This window comes from Heloderma suspectum, chromosome 4, assembly GCF_057233095.1.
Source record: "Heloderma suspectum isolate Gila_16-S chromosome 4, 16-S_ref, whole genome shotgun sequence".
Taxonomy (NCBI): Eukaryota; Metazoa; Chordata; class Lepidosauria; order Squamata; family Helodermatidae; genus Heloderma; species Heloderma suspectum.
This window is the reverse complement of record NC_139461.1, coordinates 248324484-248344131: the sequence shown is the minus strand read 5'-3', so window position 1 is coordinate 248344131 and position 19648 is coordinate 248324484. Positions and strand designations below refer to the sequence as shown.

The 19648-nt window shown below is 43.3% G+C and overlaps 2 protein-coding genes across 20 annotated transcripts in view; one reads left to right on the top strand and one right to left on the bottom strand.

Annotated features, from left to right (window-relative positions):
• Positions 1-12066: 12066 nt before the first annotated feature.
• Positions 12067-17827, bottom strand: SNRPE (small nuclear ribonucleoprotein polypeptide E). Of its 3 annotated transcripts, none has more exons than XM_084853207.1 (6): positions 17608-17827; positions 16591-16617; positions 15566-15628; positions 13760-13838; positions 12799-12889; positions 12071-12700 (listed from the first exon to the last, which is right to left on the bottom strand). In XM_084853207.1, the coding sequence occupies exons 1-5, from the start codon at positions 17659-17661 to the stop codon at positions 12834-12836; spliced, it is 279 nt and encodes a 92-aa protein (XP_084709333.1). In that variant the 5' UTR covers positions 17662-17827; the 3' UTR covers positions 12071-12700; positions 12799-12833. The 3 variants fall into 3 exon arrangements, with proteins under 3 accessions (XP_084709332.1, XP_084709333.1, XP_084709331.1); XM_084853205.1 differs by adding an exon at positions 13219-13285 and having other exon boundaries at positions 12485-12889; XM_084853206.1 differs by having other exon boundaries at positions 12067-12889.
• Positions 17828-17967: 140 nt separating this feature from the next.
• Positions 17968-19648, top strand: part of ZC3H11A (zinc finger CCCH-type containing 11A) — a 28785-nt gene continuing 27104 nt past the window's right edge. For 11 of the 17 annotated variants that reach the window (XM_084853199.1, XM_084853190.1, XM_084853197.1 and 8 more), the window contains exon 1: positions 17968-18109. The gene's annotated coding sequence lies outside the window, so the exon portion shown is untranslated. The remainder of the gene's footprint in view (positions 18110-19648) is intronic. The other 6 variants (XM_084853201.1, XM_084853193.1, XM_084853204.1 and 3 more) reach the window with 1 other exon arrangement.

Here is a 19648-nt window from a genome sequence, read left to right as displayed (position 1 = left end):
AGAGGAGGGCAACAAAGATGATCAGGGGACTGGAAACAAAGCCCTATGAAGAGAAACTGAAAGAACTGCGCATGTTTAGCCTTGAGAAGACTGAGGGGAGATATGATAACACTCTTCAAGTATTTGAAAGGTTGTCACAAAGAGGAAGGCCAGGAACTCTTCTCGATCATCCCAGAGTGCAGGACACGGAATAATGGGCTCAAGTAACAGGAAGCCAGATTCTGGCTGGACATCAGGAAAAATGTCCTGATGGTTAGAGCAATACGACAATGGAACCAATGACCTAGGGTGGTGGTGGGCTCTCCCACTCTGGAGGCATTCAAGATGAAGCTGGACAGCCATCTGTCAGGGATGCTTTGACTTGGACTCCTGCACTGAGCAGGGGATTGGACTCGATGGTCTTGGAGGCGCCTTCTAACCCTACTATTCTATGATTCTAATCAATGAAACAGAATATCCACTTAAGTTTAGGGTTGCCAGGCTACAGCCCTGAGTTGGATAAAAAGGAAGGGGGGGTACAGCTTCTGGGGTTACTGCAGCACTACAATGGGAAAGGGCTATGCCTGATGATTGACTAGCTTTCCCCCTCAACACTTGGCTGTTCCACTATCTACCTGCTATAGGTGCAGTTGGCAGCAGTGAGGCCCTGCCTCAAGAATTAGAAGACTTTATGGCTTGAGATATTTCATACATGCAGAAAGGCCAATACCATATCGTTAACTGGCTTATTTCTTGTCCTAGCTGCTGAACCACCACAACAGGCAGGTGTTTGAACATGTGGTGAGCCACAACTAGGGATGTCGGAGAAATCCGCAACAGATTCAAATGAGTTTGGGTTTCTATGAACCTGCAGATTCCACAATGGACCTGCTTTTTCCGAGTTTAGATTTGGGGGCGAATTTGGATGAGTGCACACTTGCGCAAATGGAACAAAATCCTTGTACCTCCCCTTAATAAATTTAATTCCCTCAATGAGAGTATGATAGACGAAAAGATTATTGATAATCCACAAAACAAAGACGGAATGGATTTAACAAAATCCATACATCCCTAGCCACAACACAACCTAGCCTATCACATGCTGCCTCAGGGAAAGACCCCTTCAACACTTGAAAGCAAAACAAGACAAAGCAAGTTGCACAGATGAGACATTTGGATGCTTTTGCTTCCATACTTCAATGCAAGTAATTTTCTTGATATATTTATTATTTGTTGACACCAACAACACTCCTTCCCCTGGCTTCCCTGCTGAACCAGCTGCTGCAGTGATTCATGTCTGCTGTTCTGAGCACGCACACAGAGTCTAGATTCAATGGTCTGAAGATGGAAGTGTTAGGCTGTTCATGATGCAGTGCTGTCAATTATCCTCTCCAATCAGTAATTTGACCTGTAGCTGATTTCCATGTGGTGTGGGATGAACAAGTTAGCATGCAGGCAATGTACTAACCTGCTAGCAATGTTACCTGTGGACGTTGATGGGAGGCTTGGCCTCAGTTTAGCAACTCCTTAAATCTTTTAGGAGACTCTCCCATCCTTTCCACTTGGGTGGAGAGGTTCCTCCCTGACAAACTGTTCCTGCCACAGGAACTCCATCCTCCTTTCCTCATCTCACTCTCCCATTCTGTGTCTCACTTCCAAGACAGATGAAGCAGTGGTTCAGCTCAAGTCAAGGTGTTTTGATATGTTAATAGGATTTTCATCACTATAGTCGCACAAGCATTCCTAAGCCTCCCTACCAAGGCTTGGAATCTCTACCACCAGACAGGGGGATTTTGGAGTTGTCGAAACACTGATTGGTACTGATATTGCTACCATGAATTTGCTAATCCCAATAGCATCAAAGTATAGACTGTGATAGGACAACTTCTGTAAATATATTTAAACTGCTTAAGGTTTTCTGAAGTGTCACATTGTGAAGGTTCTCTATAACAGAGACTGCAGTAACCCAGTGAGTTTGTGGATAGTTGAGGTCAGCAGCCTTCTCCAGAGTCATCTCTAGCTTCTGCTCAAATGAAAAAACCAAAGCAAAACAGGCCTGTATGTTATGGAAAAGTACAACTTGCAAAACAAACAAAACAGGCTTCAATGAAGCAGAAAGTCAAGCAAACATGATTCTAAAAACATACTGGAGTTCATTCTACCTTATTTGTTTTGCTGTCAACTTAGAAAGGAGAGCCTTTTTCTACTCCCACTGAGCAACAGGAATCTCTTAGGATATAGATGTCAGAACAATGATTGCAGATACAGGAGTGCTTTTTTGCTACTGCAGTAGTTGGAAGAGACTACAATCCGTAACTCAAATTCATCTTCCTTCTATGGTGTCGTGGAGCCAATAAACCAGTAAAAAAAATAGTACTAACGCTGGAGGATCTATGCTTTAAGCAGAGGCTTTTCACATTTTACAAGGATGCCTATTCATGCTCAGTGCAGCTATGCCCCCTGCTGTCCAGAGTAGTAACTACTTTTTCCATCAAAATTTGGAGCTTGTTGGTACAATGCATTTCTTCAATGGACAGAAGACAAACACACACAAACAGGTCTTGCAAGGACAATCAGTGCTCAATTGACCTTAAAATATACATGATACATGGTCAAAGAAAATACATCTTGCTCAGAAGCTACTATTATGTAACAGAAGCAGATTCAGGAAGAGACAACACTAACAGACTTGCCTGATGTAAAAACATCACTATTTAATCGTTATCAGTGCAGGAATGGATGTGCTAGTTGTGTTTGGTACTAAAAAATGTGCCCTCATTCACTGACAAGGGGCAATGCATAGAATTCAAAGAACTTGACTTTTAAGAATCAGGAACTCTTAAAAAAAAAAAGGAGTCAGTAATGGCTGGTTGTTGTTGTTTATTCGGTCAGTCGCTTCCAACTCTTCGTGACTTCATAGACCAGCCCACGCCAGAGCTTCCTGTCAGCCGCCACCACCCCCAGCTCCCCCAAGGTCGAGTCCATCACCTCCAGAATATCATCCATCCACCTTGCCCTTGGTCAGCCCCTCTTCCTTTTGCCTTCCACTTTCCCTAGCATCAGCATCTTCTCTAGGGTATCCTGTCTTCTCATTATGTGGCCAAAGTACTTCAGTTTTGCCTTTAATATCATTCCCTCAAATGAGCAGTCTGGCTTTATTTCCTGGAGAATGGACTGGTTTGATCTTCTTGCAGTCCAAGGCACTCTCAGAATTTTCCTCCAGCACCACAGTTCAAAAGCATTTATCTTCCTTCGCTCAGCCTTCCTTACGGTCTAGCTCTCGCAGCCATAGGTTACTACGGGGAATACCATTGCTTTAACCATGCGGACCTTGGTTGTCAGTGTGATGTCTCTGCTCTTCACTATTTTATCAAGATTTGTCATTGCTCTCCTCCCAAGAAGTAAACGTCTTCTGATTTCCTGGCTGCAGTCAGCGTCTGCAGTAATCTTTGTGCCTAGAAAGACAAAGTCTGTCACTGCCTCCACGTTTTCTCCCTCTTATTTGTCAGTTATCAATCAAGCTGGTTGCCATAATCTTGGGTTTTTTTAGGTTGAACTGCAACCCAGCTTTTGCACTGTCTTCTTTCACCGTCGTCATAACGTTCCTCAGCTCCTCCTCGCTTTCAGCCATCAAAGTGGTATCATCTGCATATCTGAGATTGTTAATGTTTCTTCCAATGATTTTAACTCCAGCCTTGGCTTCATCAAGCCCAGCATGTCGCATGATGTGTTCTGCATACAGGTTGAATAGGTAGGGTGAGAGTATACAACCCTGCCGTACACCTTTCCCAATCTTAAACCAGTCCGTTATTCCGTGGTCTGTTCTTACCATTGCTACTTGGTCGTTATACAGATTCCTCAGGAGGCAGACAAGATGACTTGGTATCCCCATACCCCCAAGAACTTGCCACAATTTGTTGTGATCCACACAGTCAAAGGCTTTAGAGTAATCAATAAAACAGAAATAGATGTTTTTCTGAAACTCCCTGGCTTTCTCCATTATCCAGCGGATATTGGCAATTTGGTCTCTAGTTCCTCTGCCTTTTCTAAACCCAGCTTGTACATCTGGCAATTCTCGTTCCATGAATTGCTGGAGTCTACCTTGCAAGATCTTGAGTATTACCTTACTGGCATGTGAAATAAGTGCCACTGTTCGATAGTTAGAACATTCTTTGGTGCTTCCCTTTTTTGGTATGGGGGTATAAGTTGATTTTTTCCAATCTGTTGGCCATTCTTGTGTTTTCCAAATTTGCTGGCATATGGCATGCGTCACCTTGACAGCATCATCTTGCAAGATTTTAAACAGTTCAGCTGGGATACCGTCGTCTCCTGCTGCCTTGTTATTAGCAATGCTTCTTAAGGCCCATGCAACCTCACTCTTCAGGATGTCTGGCTGTAGCTCGCTGACCACACCGTCAAATCTATCCCCAATATTATTATCCTTCCTATACAGATCTTCCGTATATTCTTGCCACCTTTTCTTGATCTCTTCTGCTTCTGTTAGGTCCTTGCCATCTTTGTTTTTGATCATACCCATTTTTGCCTGGAATTTACCTCCAATGTTTCTAATTTTCCGGAAGAGGTCTCTTGTCCTTCCTATTCTATTATCTTCTTCCGCTTCCGCGCATTGCTTGTTTAAAAATAATTCCTTATCTCTTCTGGCTACCCTCTGGAATTTTGCATGTAATTGGGCATATCTCCCCCTATCACTGTTGCCTTTTGCTTTCCTTCTTTCTTGGGCTGCTTCCAGTGTCTCAGCAGACAGCCATCTTGCCTTCTTGGTTTTCTTTTTCTTTGGGATGTTTTTTGTTGCTGCCTCCTGAGCAATGTTGCGAACTTCTGTCCATAGTTCTTCTGGGACCCTATCTACTAAATCTAGTCCCTTAAATCTATTCTTCACCTCCACTGCATATTCATGAGGAATATTAGTGAGCTCATATCTAACTGATCTGTGAGTCTTCCCTATTCTCTTTAGTCTGATTCTAAATTGTGCAATAAGAAGTTCATGATCTGAACTACAATCAGCTCCAGGTCTTGTTTTTACCAACTGCATAGATGTCCGCCACCTTTGGCTACAAAGGTTGTAGTCAATCTGATTTCGGTGTCGACCATCTGGTGAAGTCCATGTATAAAGTCGTCTCTTAGGTTGTTGGAAGAGAGTGTTTGTTATGCACGTAATGGCTGGACATTACAAATAATAACAACGTGCATGTGTTACAGAGTAACAGACAAAAATGTCCCTGCCCTGAAAAGCTTACAGGCTAAAATTTGATAGAGAGGCAACTGAGGGAACAAGGATGGGCAAAGGTAAAAAGGGAAGAATGTATTCAATTACATGTACTTAAGCTTAGTTTTAGTAAGGAGTAAGACTAAAAGAGCTAAGCCAAAGTTTCCATGAGAAATGGAATTTGGGGAGAGATTTGATGGTATTATGTAGGTGGTCTGGGAAGGGGGACAGGACTGAGGAAAGTGTAAGAGACTAGTGAGTATATAGGGAGGTAGAGATCAGAACAGACTGTTTTGATCATTGAAGGGAGCAAATTTCTGGCCAAAGAAATGCCAGCAATTCCTACAGTTGTTGCTGATTAGGGTGCCAAAAAATGCCAGAGATGTTAGAAAAAGTCAAAAGTTGAGGACAGGGCTTGGTTTAAGGTAGAAATTACAGTATAAGTAGATGGGAGAGAGGAGGTAAGAACTGCTTCCAAGAAAGTCACTACAACAGTGCAGGTCACAAAAGGCGCAAGAAGCTGTTGCGCACAGTGATGAAGGAATTACACTGATGGCTGGACAGGGGGCTCAGGGAGTTTTTATGAAGATAACATCAAGAAAATGCCCAAGCCAGTGAGTGTGGGAATCAATCCAAAGGTGGAGGTCGAAGGCAAAGGTTAGGGAGAGGAGACAGGAGATAGCTGTGCCAGATAAATGATAATGCATGTTGAAATCACAGTGGAGCAACATTTGAGGATGTTGTCACAGAGGAACATGGCAAGCCAGGCCAGCACGATCTGAAATGGAAGTTGAGATGGAGCAAGGAAGACATAGAACAGCAACACAGAAATGGAATAGGGCCACACAGAATTAATGTTGGAGATTGTGAAGTAATGGGAGATGGACTGGAAGTGGCAGAACTGGGAAAGCAGGAAGTCAACACCTTCACCACAGCCTTTGGGACAAGGTGTAGGAAACCTTCAGAAAAGAGGTAGTACTACAGAAGAGGCAGTAGTAGTGACAGTGTCCTGGTTCATATGTTATGGTAGCAATTTCTGGATTGTTTAACCCAAGAATTGCAGGGACAAGTGGAGCGTGTGAGCCATTTCCACTTTTAATCAACAACCAGGAAAGCGCATTCCTGGATTGTTTCATGATGTGCAAACACGGAAAATCTGGGTTATGGGTTAAACAACCCAGAGTTAACTCAACAACAAACCATGGGTTAACTCTGGGTTGTTTAACTCAAACAACCCAGAGTTTCTGGGTTTGGACATCACAAAGCTATCAATGAACAGAGCATTCCTAAATTACAATCATTAACGGCTCATGAGAAAATTGTGTGTTCTGCTCATCCCTGGCAATTCCTGGGTTAAACAACCCAGGAATTGCTGTTGTGACATGTGGACTTGGTCAGTGTCAGATGGGGAGGGTCAGGTTCAGGAGGGAGGGAGAGTAGAAAATGATAATGGGAGTGCTATCCAGGCAAGGGACCAGGAGAAGCAATAGGAGGGAGGCACCAAACGGGGATGAGATTGGGAGAGAGAAGTCAGGTGGCTGCCATGATGCTAAAGACAAACAGGATAATAAAGTGGTGGATAGACTGAAAGGTCCAGGGTGTAAAAAAGAGCTAAGAAGAAATAGCATTGCACATGTTCAAATTGTAACATTTTGTTTGGTTAAGAGTTCTTTCAGTGCTCTGTACTTAGTACTATAAATGATGGAGGGGAAATCACAATAGTGGTAGCAGTGGTTGTGGAGGAGACATGTGGATGCTATGTAACAGATCTTATATTACCATGTAAGCTAACTTTTCCCCTTCATGGATCACTGCCTTGTTGTGGCGAAGGGGCTTGCGTAACTCAGTGAAGCCATAAGCTATGCTGTGCAGGGCCACCCAAGACGGACAGGTCATGGCAGAGATTTCTGACAAAATGTGGTCCACTGGAGAAGGAGATGGCAACCCACTCCAGTATTCTTGCCAAGAAAACCACATGGAACGTATCACAAGGCTAAAAGAGATGACACTGGAAGATGAGCCCCTCAGGTCGGAAGGTGTCCAATATACTACTGGGGAAGAGCAGAGGGCATTTCCAAGTAGCGCCAGAAAGAGTGAAGTGGCTGGGCCAAAGCCGAAAGGACACTCAGCTGTGGATGTGTCTGGTGGTGAAAAGAAAATCCGATGCTGTAAAGAACAATATTGTTTAGGAACCTGGAATGTCAGATCAATGAATCAAGGTAAGCTGGAGGTGGTCAAACATGAGATGGCAAGATTGAACATCGACATCTTGGGAATCAGCGAACTAAAATGGACAGGCATGGGCAAATTTAATTCAGGTGACCATCATATCTACTATTGTGGGCAAGAATCCCTTAGAAGAAATGGAGTAGCACTCATAGTCAACAAAAGGATGGGAAAAGCAGTACTGGGCTACAATCTTAAAAACGATAGAATGATCTCAGTACGAATCCAAGGCAAACCATTCAACAGCACAGTAATTCAAGTCTATGCCCCAACCACTGATGCCGAAGAAGCTGAGGTTGATCGGCTATGAAGACCTACAACACCTTCTAGAACTAACACCAAAAAAAGATGTCCTCTTCATCATAGGGTACTGGAATGCTAAAGTAGGAAGTCAAGAAATCACCGGGATAACAGGCAGGCATGGCCTTGGTGTACAAAATGAAGCAGGACACAAGCTAATAGAGTTTTGCCAAGAGAACACGCTGATCATAGCAAACACTCTTTTCCAACAGCACAGGAGGCGACTCTACACATGGACATCACCAGATGGTCAATATCGAAATCAGATTGATTATGTCCTTTGCAGCCAAAGATGGACAAGCTCTATACAGTCAGTAAAAACAAGACCTGGAGCTGACTGTGGCTCCGATCATGAGCTGCTTCTTGCAAAATTTCGGCTTAAATTGAAGAACGTCGGGAAAACCACTAAACCATTCAGGTATGACCTAACTCATATCCCTTATGAATATACAGTGGAGGTGAGGAATAGATTTCAGGGATTAGACCTGATAGACAGAGTGCCTGAGGAACTATGGACGGAGGTCCGTAACATTGTTCAGGAGGCAGCAACAAAATCCATCCCAAAGAAAACGAAATGCAAGAAAGCCAAGTGGCTGTCTGATGAGGCTTTACAAGTAGCTGAGGAAAGAAGGGAAGTGAAAAGCAAGGGAGAAAGGGGAAGATATATCCAACTGAATGCAGAGTTCCAGAGAATAGCAAGGAGAGACAAGAAGGCCTTCTTAAATGAACAATGCAAAGAAATCGAGGAAAACAACAGAATGGGAAAGACTAGAGATCTCTTCAAGAAAATTGGAGATCTCAAGGGAACGTTTTGTGCAAAGATGGGCATGATAAAGGACAAAGAAGGCAGGGACCTAACAGAAGCAGAGGAGATTAAGAAGAGGTGGCAAGAATACACAGAAGAACTATACAGGAAAGATCTGAATGTCCCTGATAGCCATGGTCACTGAACTTGAGCCGGACATCCTCGAGAGTGAAGTCAAGTGGGCCTTAGGAAGCATTACTAACAACAAAGCTAGCAGAGATGACAGTATTCCAGCTGAGCTATTTAAAATCCTAAAAGATGATGCTGTTAAAGTGCTGCACTCAATATGCCAACGAATTTGGAACATTCAACAGTGGCCACAACACTGGAAAACGTCAGTTTACATTCCAATTCCAAAGAAGGGCAATGCCAAAGAGTGTTCAAACTACTGCACAATTGCGCTCATTTCACATGCCAGCAAGGTGATGCTCAAAATCCTACAAGCTTCAGCAGTATGCGAACCGAGAACTACCGGAAGTACCAGCTGGGTTTCGAAGAGTCAGAGGAACTAGAGATCAAATCGCCAACATTCGCTGCATCATGGAGAAAGCAAGAGAATTCCAGAAAAACGTCTATTTCTGCTTCATTGACTACGCTAAAGCCTTTGATTGTGTGGATCACAACAAACTGTGGCAAATTCTTAAAGTGATGGGAGTACCAGACCACCTTACCTGTCTCCTGAGAAACCTGTACGAGGGTCAAGAAGCAACAGTAAGAACCAGACATGGAACAACCGATTGGTTCAAAATTGGGAAAGGAGTACGACAAGGCTGCATATTGTCACCCTGCTTATTTAACTTATATGCAGAGTACATCATGAGAAACGCCGGGTTGGATGAATCACAGGTCGGAATTAAGATTGCCGGGAGAATTATCAACAACCTCCGATATGCAGACGATACCACCCTAATGGCAGAAAGCGAAGAGGATCTCAAGAGCCTCTTGTTGAGGGTGAAAGTGGAGAGTGCAAAAGCTGGTTTGAAACTCAACATTAAAAAAACGAAGATCATGGCATCTGGCCCTATCAATTCCTGGCATATAGAAGGGGAAGAAATGGAAGCAGTGACAGATTTTACTTTCTTGGTCTCCAAGATCACTGCAGACGGTGACTGTACCCATGAAATTAAAAGACGCTTGCTCCTTGGGAGGAAAGCTATGGCCAACCTTGACAGCATAGTAAGGAGAGACATCACCTTGCCGACAAAGGTCTGTCTAATCAAAGCTATGGTTTTCCCAGTAGTAATGTATGGCTGTGAGAGCTGGACTATAAGGAAGGCTGAGCGCCAAAGAATTGATGCTTTCGAACTGTGGTGCTGGAGAAGACTCTTACGAGTCCCCTGGACTGCAAGGAGGTCAAATCAGTCCATCCTAAAGGAAATCAACCCTGAGTGCTCATTGGAAGGACAGATACTGAAGCTGAAGCTCAAATATTTTGGCCACCTAATGCGAAGAGAAAACTCTCTGGAAAAGACCCTGATGCTGGGAAAGACTGAAGGCAAAAGGAGAAGGGGACGGCAGAGGATGAGATGGCTAGATAGCATCACCACCGATGCAATGAATATGAACTTGAGTATGCTCTGGGAGAGAGCGCAGGACAGGAAGGCCTGGTGTACTATGGTCCATGGGGTCACGAAGAGTCGGACACGACTGAATGACTGAACAACAAAGCTAACTTTTAGATCCTTTCCAAACAAAAATGGAAGCATTATATTGTAACCACTTTTTGGTTTTACATTTATGTTAAAAGTATTTAGATTAGTATAAAGGAAAGAAAAATGACAACTATGACTTCAAATGTCAGATATTCCTACACAGTAGAATTAAATATTTGCAAGAAAAAGTGAAAAAATGCAATTGTACGGTAGTAATTCAAGTTTGTGGCAACAAATCTCCTTCACAAAAACTGCATTTGTGGCCCATCCAGCTTTCTCAGAAAGTCTGTTCTCATGCAAGATGAAGGGTTCATCTGTTTACACATTTTTTCTGGACATATGTAGAGGCTATCATGTGACAGACCATTGTTCCAAGTTGGTCTTAAACAAGTTAGATTCTCCTCTCCCTTCCTCTAACTTTCCAAAACAAGTGCCTGCATGGTTAGCCAGTCATCAGTCAGGATCTTTTCATTACAACTGTACACCAACTTTCTGTACATTTACTGTACATGCAGCCACTATCAACACAAAGGGGGCTTCACAGTTGAGTTGATCAGCCTACACTTCCTTCCTTGTACAAATTAATATGAAGATAGAGCATTGATTCTGATACCATCAGAACAATGGAGGAACAAACAAGTAGCCAGAAGAGATAAATGCTGAGACAAGCATGCTGCTCCTTTTATCACCCCAAATTTAAGATGCATTCTGATTCCTGCAGTTAACAGACATCATGTTAAGGAACACCTAATCAGCATTTATCTGTGCATTTTTTTCCTGCTAGTAAGAAATCTTTAGTTTTGGCTTTTATACCCGTGTGCCCTTTTCTTCAACGATGGTTCTCATGGAGCCAAAAAAGATGATTTTGAACATAGTAAAATGTCAAGAGATTTCTCTTAATATCAGACACTAGAGCAGGGGTGCACAACCTGTGGCCCCTCAAGGGTACCCAGACCCTCCCAGTGCTGCTGAATTCTTCCTCCTGTACTACCTCCTGCAGCTATCCTCATACAGATCGCTCTTCCCCTGTCTGTGCTAGCAGCAATGAGTGAGCTGTATTAGGATTGCTAGGATGTATGTGCGTGTATGTGCGCATGTATGCAACCCTCAAGTCAGTATCACATGCAGCCCTTGGGGATGAAAAGGTTATGCACCTGAGCTAGAGACTGGATGCATAATGAAAAGCATGGTAAGCCAAGGACAGCTCAATGTAGCTGACAGAGAGCCAAAACACTTGACTGGATCTTCCAATATATTTTCACTTAAAAACAGCCTAGGGAATGGGGACAAATTGGATCATGGGTATTTTCCTGATTTAAATGCCTTCCCCAGGAGGTATTTGTCAAACCTGGTAAAATTCTAGCAATCAGAAAGCAGGTGAATGGGTGCTAACCAAGACTTCCAGTCAGCGGGCCTGGCTTCCGTAGCCTGCATAGCAACTTGTGTCTTCCAATAAGTAGCAGATGTGAACAAAAGGTAAATATATTGCAGGTCACACAATGCAGCTTCTCAGCACAGAACCGGGGGGGGGGGGGGGAGCACACAGGCAATATTGAAGCAAAAATCAACTGGATACAATTAGTTAATGTCACAAATTCCAAACAAAAATCAAAACCCCAACTGCCATGAGGGAACACAACGTTCACAAAACTGAACAAGGTGTTTGGGACCTTTTGAATAAATAATTTGGCTATTTCAAATTGCTTCAGAAAAAAACACTTAAAAGTACACACTTGTTAAGAATTATTAGGTTCCAACTATAATTATCATGCCTGCTTATATGGTTATAGTTTTCAAAGTTGTTTTTAACACGTTATGATTTGTTATTTATTATTTGTGTTCTCTCTATTTTTGCAAATCACTTTGATTGGTGTTTTCAGAAAGGTGGTAAAGAAATGTTTTAATTACATCAATATATCAGGAAAGAGCTACTGTCCATCAAGAGAATGTCAGTGGGGAAGATGTGCATTATTAGCGAGTATTTCTGGAACACTACATATTTTGGAATTCTTCAACTTGTATTTAATACAGTTAAACAGTTCAAGTCTTCAACTCACACGATATCATGCATTTCTTTCGATATATTACATCAACTGGGATCCACTCCCTCCAGCAATAGGTAATCCCCTTGGCTAGTACTTGTTACCTTAAAAGCCTGTATCTTCTAATGTGAAGTTTTACTGCTAGTGTAACCTTGTAATCTGGGCTGCACAATTAATATTCTCTTATGTAATTTCAGAATTTGTAAAGATTTCTGTATAAGGTACTTTGGATAATAAGGAAGAAAGATGTATTAACAAAAAAATTTATTTAGAAAGAACTACAGGTCCACGCCAATGTAAAAAAGTTACTGAAAACTATACAAGCATGAACTAAGCACTGGCTTCATTCTTCTCTTCTCAGGTGTCAGGGTAGAATTCGGCAATGACAGAATTAAGAGCCACACACTTTCTTCTGCAGGTTTAAAGTTTAAGGGCGCAATCGTATGCGTGTTTAGGCAGAAAAAATGCCCTACAATTCCCAGCATTCCCCAGCCAGCCATGCTGGCTGGGGAATGCTGGGAGTTGTAGGGCATTTTTTTTGTGGTCTAAGCATGCATAGCATTGTGCCCTTAAACAATAATCAGCACGCTTGTTAGCAATTTCTAGTTAGAAACACTTTGTAGAAGAGTAATATTGTCTCCTTTTAACATGATTCGACCTGTAATGGAAAAATAGTGCTTATTAGACCCATGTGAGTAAAAAACGTGTCCTTTCTATTTATTCAGTTTCCAGTTAAATCCATCTACACTGCATAGTCATAATGTACATGTACCATTAACATTAAGTTAGCAAATACTAATATTAAGTTGGTTATATTAACCTATCCTCTTTCCCCTTTCCTTACCCTACATCCCCAAGCCCCAAGAATTAATTTGTTCCCTTAAGTTATATCAGTAATACCCCAGGATAGAATGAGCTAGAAATGTAAATATAATTAAGACTCAGAGTAGGTAACATTTATTTTACATGGTCTAAAAAATCCTGTACTTAAGCCTGGTGAATGCATCTCCTGATATTCTTTCTGGCAAACCTTCTGGGGACATGAACCCGAAAGCTATGGAAGAACCACAGAGATGTCTTTATTACTCTTCCTTGGCATGCTGATAGTGTGTTATATTTTTATATCATCTTTTAATAAAAATTCCCAGGATGGTTTACATAATAGCTGGGAGGTACTTTTGGCAAGCAAGGCAGAGCTCTGCACACCAGAAAATTCCCAGCCCTAAAAGGTGCTAACTCATCACTAGTAAGTCAGAGGCTCAAATGATGCTGAGAGAGGGGATTCAGCCTCTTCACCACCTCCCAACAAAAAAAGTTAACTTTTTAATGTGGCACAGTTATACCATAGTGCAAGAACTCTAGTAGCTTTCCTGTGCTAGTAACCTTATGAACTCAGTTTGACCCTCCAGTACAATGCTGAGGCTTCCACTATGGATTTTCATTAAATTTATGAAGACCACCAATAGCTTTTTGTTAATGACAAAAGAGAAGGATGTGTGGTGTCCACTACTGAGGAAGTTACACTCACCCAGCTGTTTCCTTGATTTTGTCTTGGAGTGAATCTCCTCAGCATCATCCAGAACCAGGTTCATATATTCATCAAACCCCTATGAGCCAGAATATGGATTAGTGAATTCCATATTTCTAAGGGAAGCAGTGCAAGGCGGAAAAGATATACCAGTGATGGATTTATTCTACTTGTCAATCTCAACATATAGGAATTTGTTCCAACTGTTGTTCTTTTATTTAAAAACCTGCATAATGAACCTTTCAATTTTTCTAAATTCCCATGGTGGCTTTTAAAACAGAAGACAGCACTACAATATCATAATATCATGTTAGGTTTCACAGAACAAGACTATCATCTGATAAAATCTGTGTGAAGATTTCAGCCAATTTATACCCTGCTTTTTAATTTTAATTCACAAGACAGCTTCAAAATATAAAAAAGCAAAAACCTATTACAATACACAAATCATTAACACACCAGAAAAGCAGGGTAAGACAAATGCAATACAATCACATGATAGTAACATTCAATGGCAGCAGTAAAAGTCAGCATTACTATTCAATAAAGCGCGGACAAATGCCTTCAGGTTTTAGAGTTGGCACTGGATGAAACTCCCTGGGGAGGGAGTTCCACAACTTGGGCACTACCAAAGAAAAGACTTCATCTCCAGTAACCACCCAAATTCCAGTGGTGCAGGCACCCAAACAGGAACTCCAAAGACAACCTTAATGCAGGGCAAGTCCAAACGGGAGACTCTCCTCTTTAGCTCCAGATTCATAGGAAGCTACCTTGTACAGTTTCCCCACACTGAATGAAGTAACATGGATAACCAGCAGGGAGAGGGCCTTTTTGGTAGTGGCACCCCAGTTATGGAAAAGCCTTCCGAGAGAGGCTCGCCTGGTGCCATCCTTGTGGGCTTGTCCATAACAGATAAAGACATTTCTGTTCACCCAAGTCTTTTAAATAACTCATGTGGTCTGGAAATCTCAGTTTTAAGATCTATGTTTAATTCTGGATACTGTGATTTTTCTTTTATCATAATTTATATTGCCTTTGACTATATACAGTAGTTGTACGTTCTATTTTGTATTGCTTTTATGTTTATTGTAAGCCATCCAGAGAACTTTGTTATGGGATGACATACAAATGTCACAAATACGGACTCAGACTGTTGCTCTGTCCAGCTCAGAACTGTCTACTGTCCAATTCTCTGGTTCAGAGGAAGGCTTGGTGTCATCCCACTCACCACAGCCTGGTTCCCCTCTTGCCAGGGCAAAGGGGGCAAGCAAGATTATGGAATCCTGTGAATCAGGCAAAAACATGCTTATTTATTGTACCACTTGCTTCATCTTTGCTAGCAGGCTAAGATACAAAATTAAAGCAACATGACCTATTTTCCAAATAAGCTTTTAGGATAAGAGTGTTAAGAGAGAGAGAGTCCAGGTTCGGACAATCAGTGGGGGAAACACAGCGTCAGTTGTTTCCTCTGGCCCTGTGCATGCTGGTTGTGCAAACGGGATTACTCTAGCTGCATTGCCTAAACCCTGCACGTGATGTGGGTGTAGCGCATTTTCACCCACCTTACAATCCATGGTTTGCAGTATGGGTTGTAGTGTGAGCAAAAATGTGCGACAACCATGCTGTGTGCTGAGTTTGGATGACACAACCCGTGGCATGGGTAATCCTGATCGCATGACCGGCATACACAGGGGTAGGGAATCTACCAATACTGCGTTGTTTCCCCCACTGATCATCTGAACAACCCGAGAGAGAGACAGAGAGAGCGCGCGCACGTGTGTATATGTTGGTGATTATAGTACTCACGATAATACAGCCTTCTATCCGCATGTTCACCTGTTCATACAACCACACCTGAATCCTGGACCTCTGCAAAGTAAACAGCAAAGGAACTACTTACATAGTTGTTCCAAAGAGGCAAGTTAATTTGCTTGGGGCAGATGTCCCTGGTCCTCTAGCAAGGTAGGGCTAGAGATGTGAATGTAAGAATCTACACCATTAGTAAAAGGTAATTCTTGTTTATACTAGATGCCAGTACAACATTTAAAACATTTTCAATGTGTTTATAAAGTTTAACTCAATATCCAAATATCCTTTTTATTTCATCAAGCATTTGGCTTGTTGAGCAGTTAATGGTGCAATCCTAAGTAGAAAGGCGACCGCCTATCCAAAGCAAGGCAGGAGAGGCACAGGGGGATCGTTCCCTCCGTGCCTCTCCTGCCTTGCTCTTTTTTGCTAGACAGCCGTTTTTGGCTGTCAAGAAGCTGTGGTCTCCCCTCCACGCCTCTTTTCAGTCGCTCCGCGCTCGTCTTCTGAGCGCAGAGGATGGGGCTTCTCCACGCTGCCTCCAAGGCAGCGCAGACATGGGGAGAGGCTAGATTTCCGGGAACCGACCTTGGAGCGCGGGCTCTGAGGTCAGTTCCCAGAATAGAGCATATCCTATGGCCTGCTAGACAGTGTCTAGCCAAGCATAGGATTGCTCTCTAAGATTATTTTGCTGCCTTTATTAGTTGATGCTGTTTTTAGGCTTCCTGAAATCTGCGTAATGCTTTGATCTGCCGCCCCCACCTTTTTAAAATGGTTGGTTGTTTTTATATTTTTATTATTGTTTAGCCATAATCTGTAAACTATTCTGAGTGTTGTTGTTTTTAAAACAGAAGGTGAGATACAAGTTCTCTGGCCACTTTCCCATTAAAATTTAGCCTCAAGCACATATGACTTAAGAGTATAAAGGTTCCCTTCCTGTGAACAAAACCAGATATACTGAATATCACTGGTTGATCAAATTAATTGTTAAAGATACAAAAATTAAAGTTGTTGTTTATACTTACATTCTGTAGGTATCTGAAAATGAGGTTCTGGAACATGTGACTTAAGGAGAAACAAATATACAAAGAGCAGTACCTAGCAAGTTGACTATGACAACATTAGAATAACCACCTCCCAACACCATACCAAGGCAAACAATTAGGAGCTACAAATTAGTATGCCTTCAACAGCTTCTAAACACAACTACCATGTCTTCCACCAAATCCAATCTCAACATGGAAACCAAAAGGGGCATGCTGCTACCCACATGATACATGCTGTTTCAGCTGATGCATGTATTCCCACAAAAGGCAGTTTACCTTGCAGGTTGAGGCTCCCTATGTACTTCAGGAGATGCTTTTCAACATCTAGGAAGAAATACTGGAGCCAAACATGGAGAGCCTAAACAGGTGACTGCTTCCCCAGTCTAAATAGCCAATTCATCCTATCCCCATATTTTGTAATTGTTACACTTTTCCCCTAAGCAATGCAAAGGCCCCAAGATCACCCAGTGAGTTTCATCTAGAGTAGGGATTCGAACCTGGATCTCCCTGTCCAACACTAAGGGCAGCATCCATTGGTACTCCTACACAGAGTAGACCCACCGAAGTGAATGGGCCTAGTCTACGTAGAACTACCACTGGATACTGCCCCGTCTAACCACTCTGCTACACAGATTGATTTCAGCCCCTACAGTTACTGTGCCAAAAGTTTCTCACAGAAAAGAAGCTGCCTGCAACTCCCCCTTCGTTCCATTCATGGATACAAGTTATTCGCCACTCTGAAACCAAAGTTCTCTGGGGCAGCTTACAGAGGCTACAGCATCGCTGGCTGGGGAAGGCTGGGAGTTGCGGGGCTTTTTTTTTCTTCTGTCTGAACATGCCCAGGGTTGCGCCCGCAGCCTCCCTCCCCAGGAACTCTTCTATCTGCCCCGGTCCCTACAAAACCGGCCTCCTCCGCCCGCGTTTGCCTCCCGGGCCCTCCCCCTCCATTTCCGAGGCCCAGCCACGTTGGCTCCCCGCGCACCACCGGAAGGATACGATAGGCTGCACCATCACCTTCTGCACCTTTTGGCCCTGTCCGCGGTACGCCATGGCCGATAGCTGGCTTAGGAGCCCCACCGGAGAAGACAGCCGCGGACGATCCTGCCGCTCAGCAGGGCCGGCACGGGGCGCGTTTTTGTTTTTTTTAACGTTCTCTCACACGCGCGCGCGCGCGCGGGCTGGCGATGCCCCAACGTAGCTAGAGGACTTCCGCTACGGCCCGGAAGTCACGCGTGCTGCGCCGCTGCGATCATAATGGCCGGGCTCGGCGGAGGATCACATGATTCTAAGGTCCCCTTCTGTCGCTTCCGCCATGATGCTTCCGGGCAGGATTGGTGGCTCTTGGTTACAGGCGCCATCTTGGAGGAGGGCAGTGGCGGCGCTGACGCCAACGCTCGAGTTCTGCCTCCTGTCCAGAGAGTAGAGAGAGCCGCTCGGTGGGCTGAGGACAGGCGGCTCGTTGTTGGCGGCGGCGGCGGCGGCTCCTTCTCGGGGTTCGGTAAAGTCCCTGCGCGCGGGTGACAAGGGCCCGGGTCCCCTCCACACTCCCCCATACCAAGAGGGGCCTTATTGTGTATAATCTACTAAATCCTCCTCGACGGGGGCGGCTTCCCGTAGGCCCGTGGCCTGGTAATTGGCCACACGATATTGACTTTTGAGGCCTTCCCTCTTCCTGCGTCCCTCGGGGCCTGCTCTTATTTACGCCCTCGCTCTGTTGTTTTGTTTTGTTAAACGCCCTATTCCTAATCCCTCTCCTCGTCCTCATATTTTATTTATTTATAATCTTTCCCACCAATTCGGCCTTCTCCCCCGCCCCCGAAAGATGTATCTTCTGTTTCCTTTTGCTTTTTGCAATCGTGGTATCTATATTACCACTCTCCTTTTGATTTCTCTGCCCTCCCAGAGCCACTGTAGCCATCCTTTTCCTGCTCTTCAAGATTTGTTTAAAGAATTTGTTCTTTCTCCCCACTCCCTTGATCCTTGCGGGCATCTAGGAAAAGATAGGATGAACTGGCCTAATTCCAAAGATGATAAAAGTAGGGCGAAGGAAAGGACCCACGCTACGTGATTTCCTGGAACAACACCCCCTCATCTGAGTACTTAAAACCTTGGCTTGTTATTTCTAGCAGCATTGATGCGATAGTGCTCTCTGGCATTGCATTCAGTTGCACACCAAAAATAGCAAAATAAGGACCTCGAGTAATTCTGGTTAACTCTGTAGTTGACACAGGTTCGTTCACTATAGGAACCATCGAGAAAACAGTATTAGAACAATACTTCAAAACAAATTGCCATTTTTTTCATGCACAGAAATACATTGCCTATCATGGCATTCAGTTGGTGGCATTTGCACTCAAAAGATTGAACTGTGCACCTGGCATGTGTTGATTATTATCTTAGGATAATTAATTTTGAACACAATACTAAAATGTTATGAAAAACAGAACTGCTGCTGTCTGATACTACTGGATAGAGACTGCTATTTTAGTGGAGACAGGGATGCCCTTTGTTCCAGGAGATAGAGTATTTCCCAGATGACTTAGGCAGCAATTCTAGTGCAGACCCTTTGCTTCTTAAGATATGTATTCATTCAACTGAGGAAAGGGAAAGTTTATTATAAATTTTATAGTAGAGTGAATTTAGGCATAATGGCCTCTCTAATATATTAATTCTTTGTGCATTAGACACAGAAGGAGAATAAATACCTGCTAATTTAGAGTGTGTGTTTTCCCAGTCTTCCTGATGGGAGAAGATGCAGTACTTTTAAGTGGTGAAAAATCTACTGTTTCATCCCAGTACACAGTCTGGCACAGAGGGCAGTGAGAGAGAGACAGAGCTGCTTGCTAAAACTATTGGGAAGGAGGGACTTAGGAGTAAGAGTAGCTACACACTTAGCATAGCACTTGTGTTTGCTGCAGGAACACCTATTTCCTGCAGCAAAAGTGTGATCAATAGATGCACATCTATGTACGCACCCCTGGGTTGCAGCTCTCTGATGCATATGTTTAAGGACAGAAACATCAGTGTACCTGCAGCA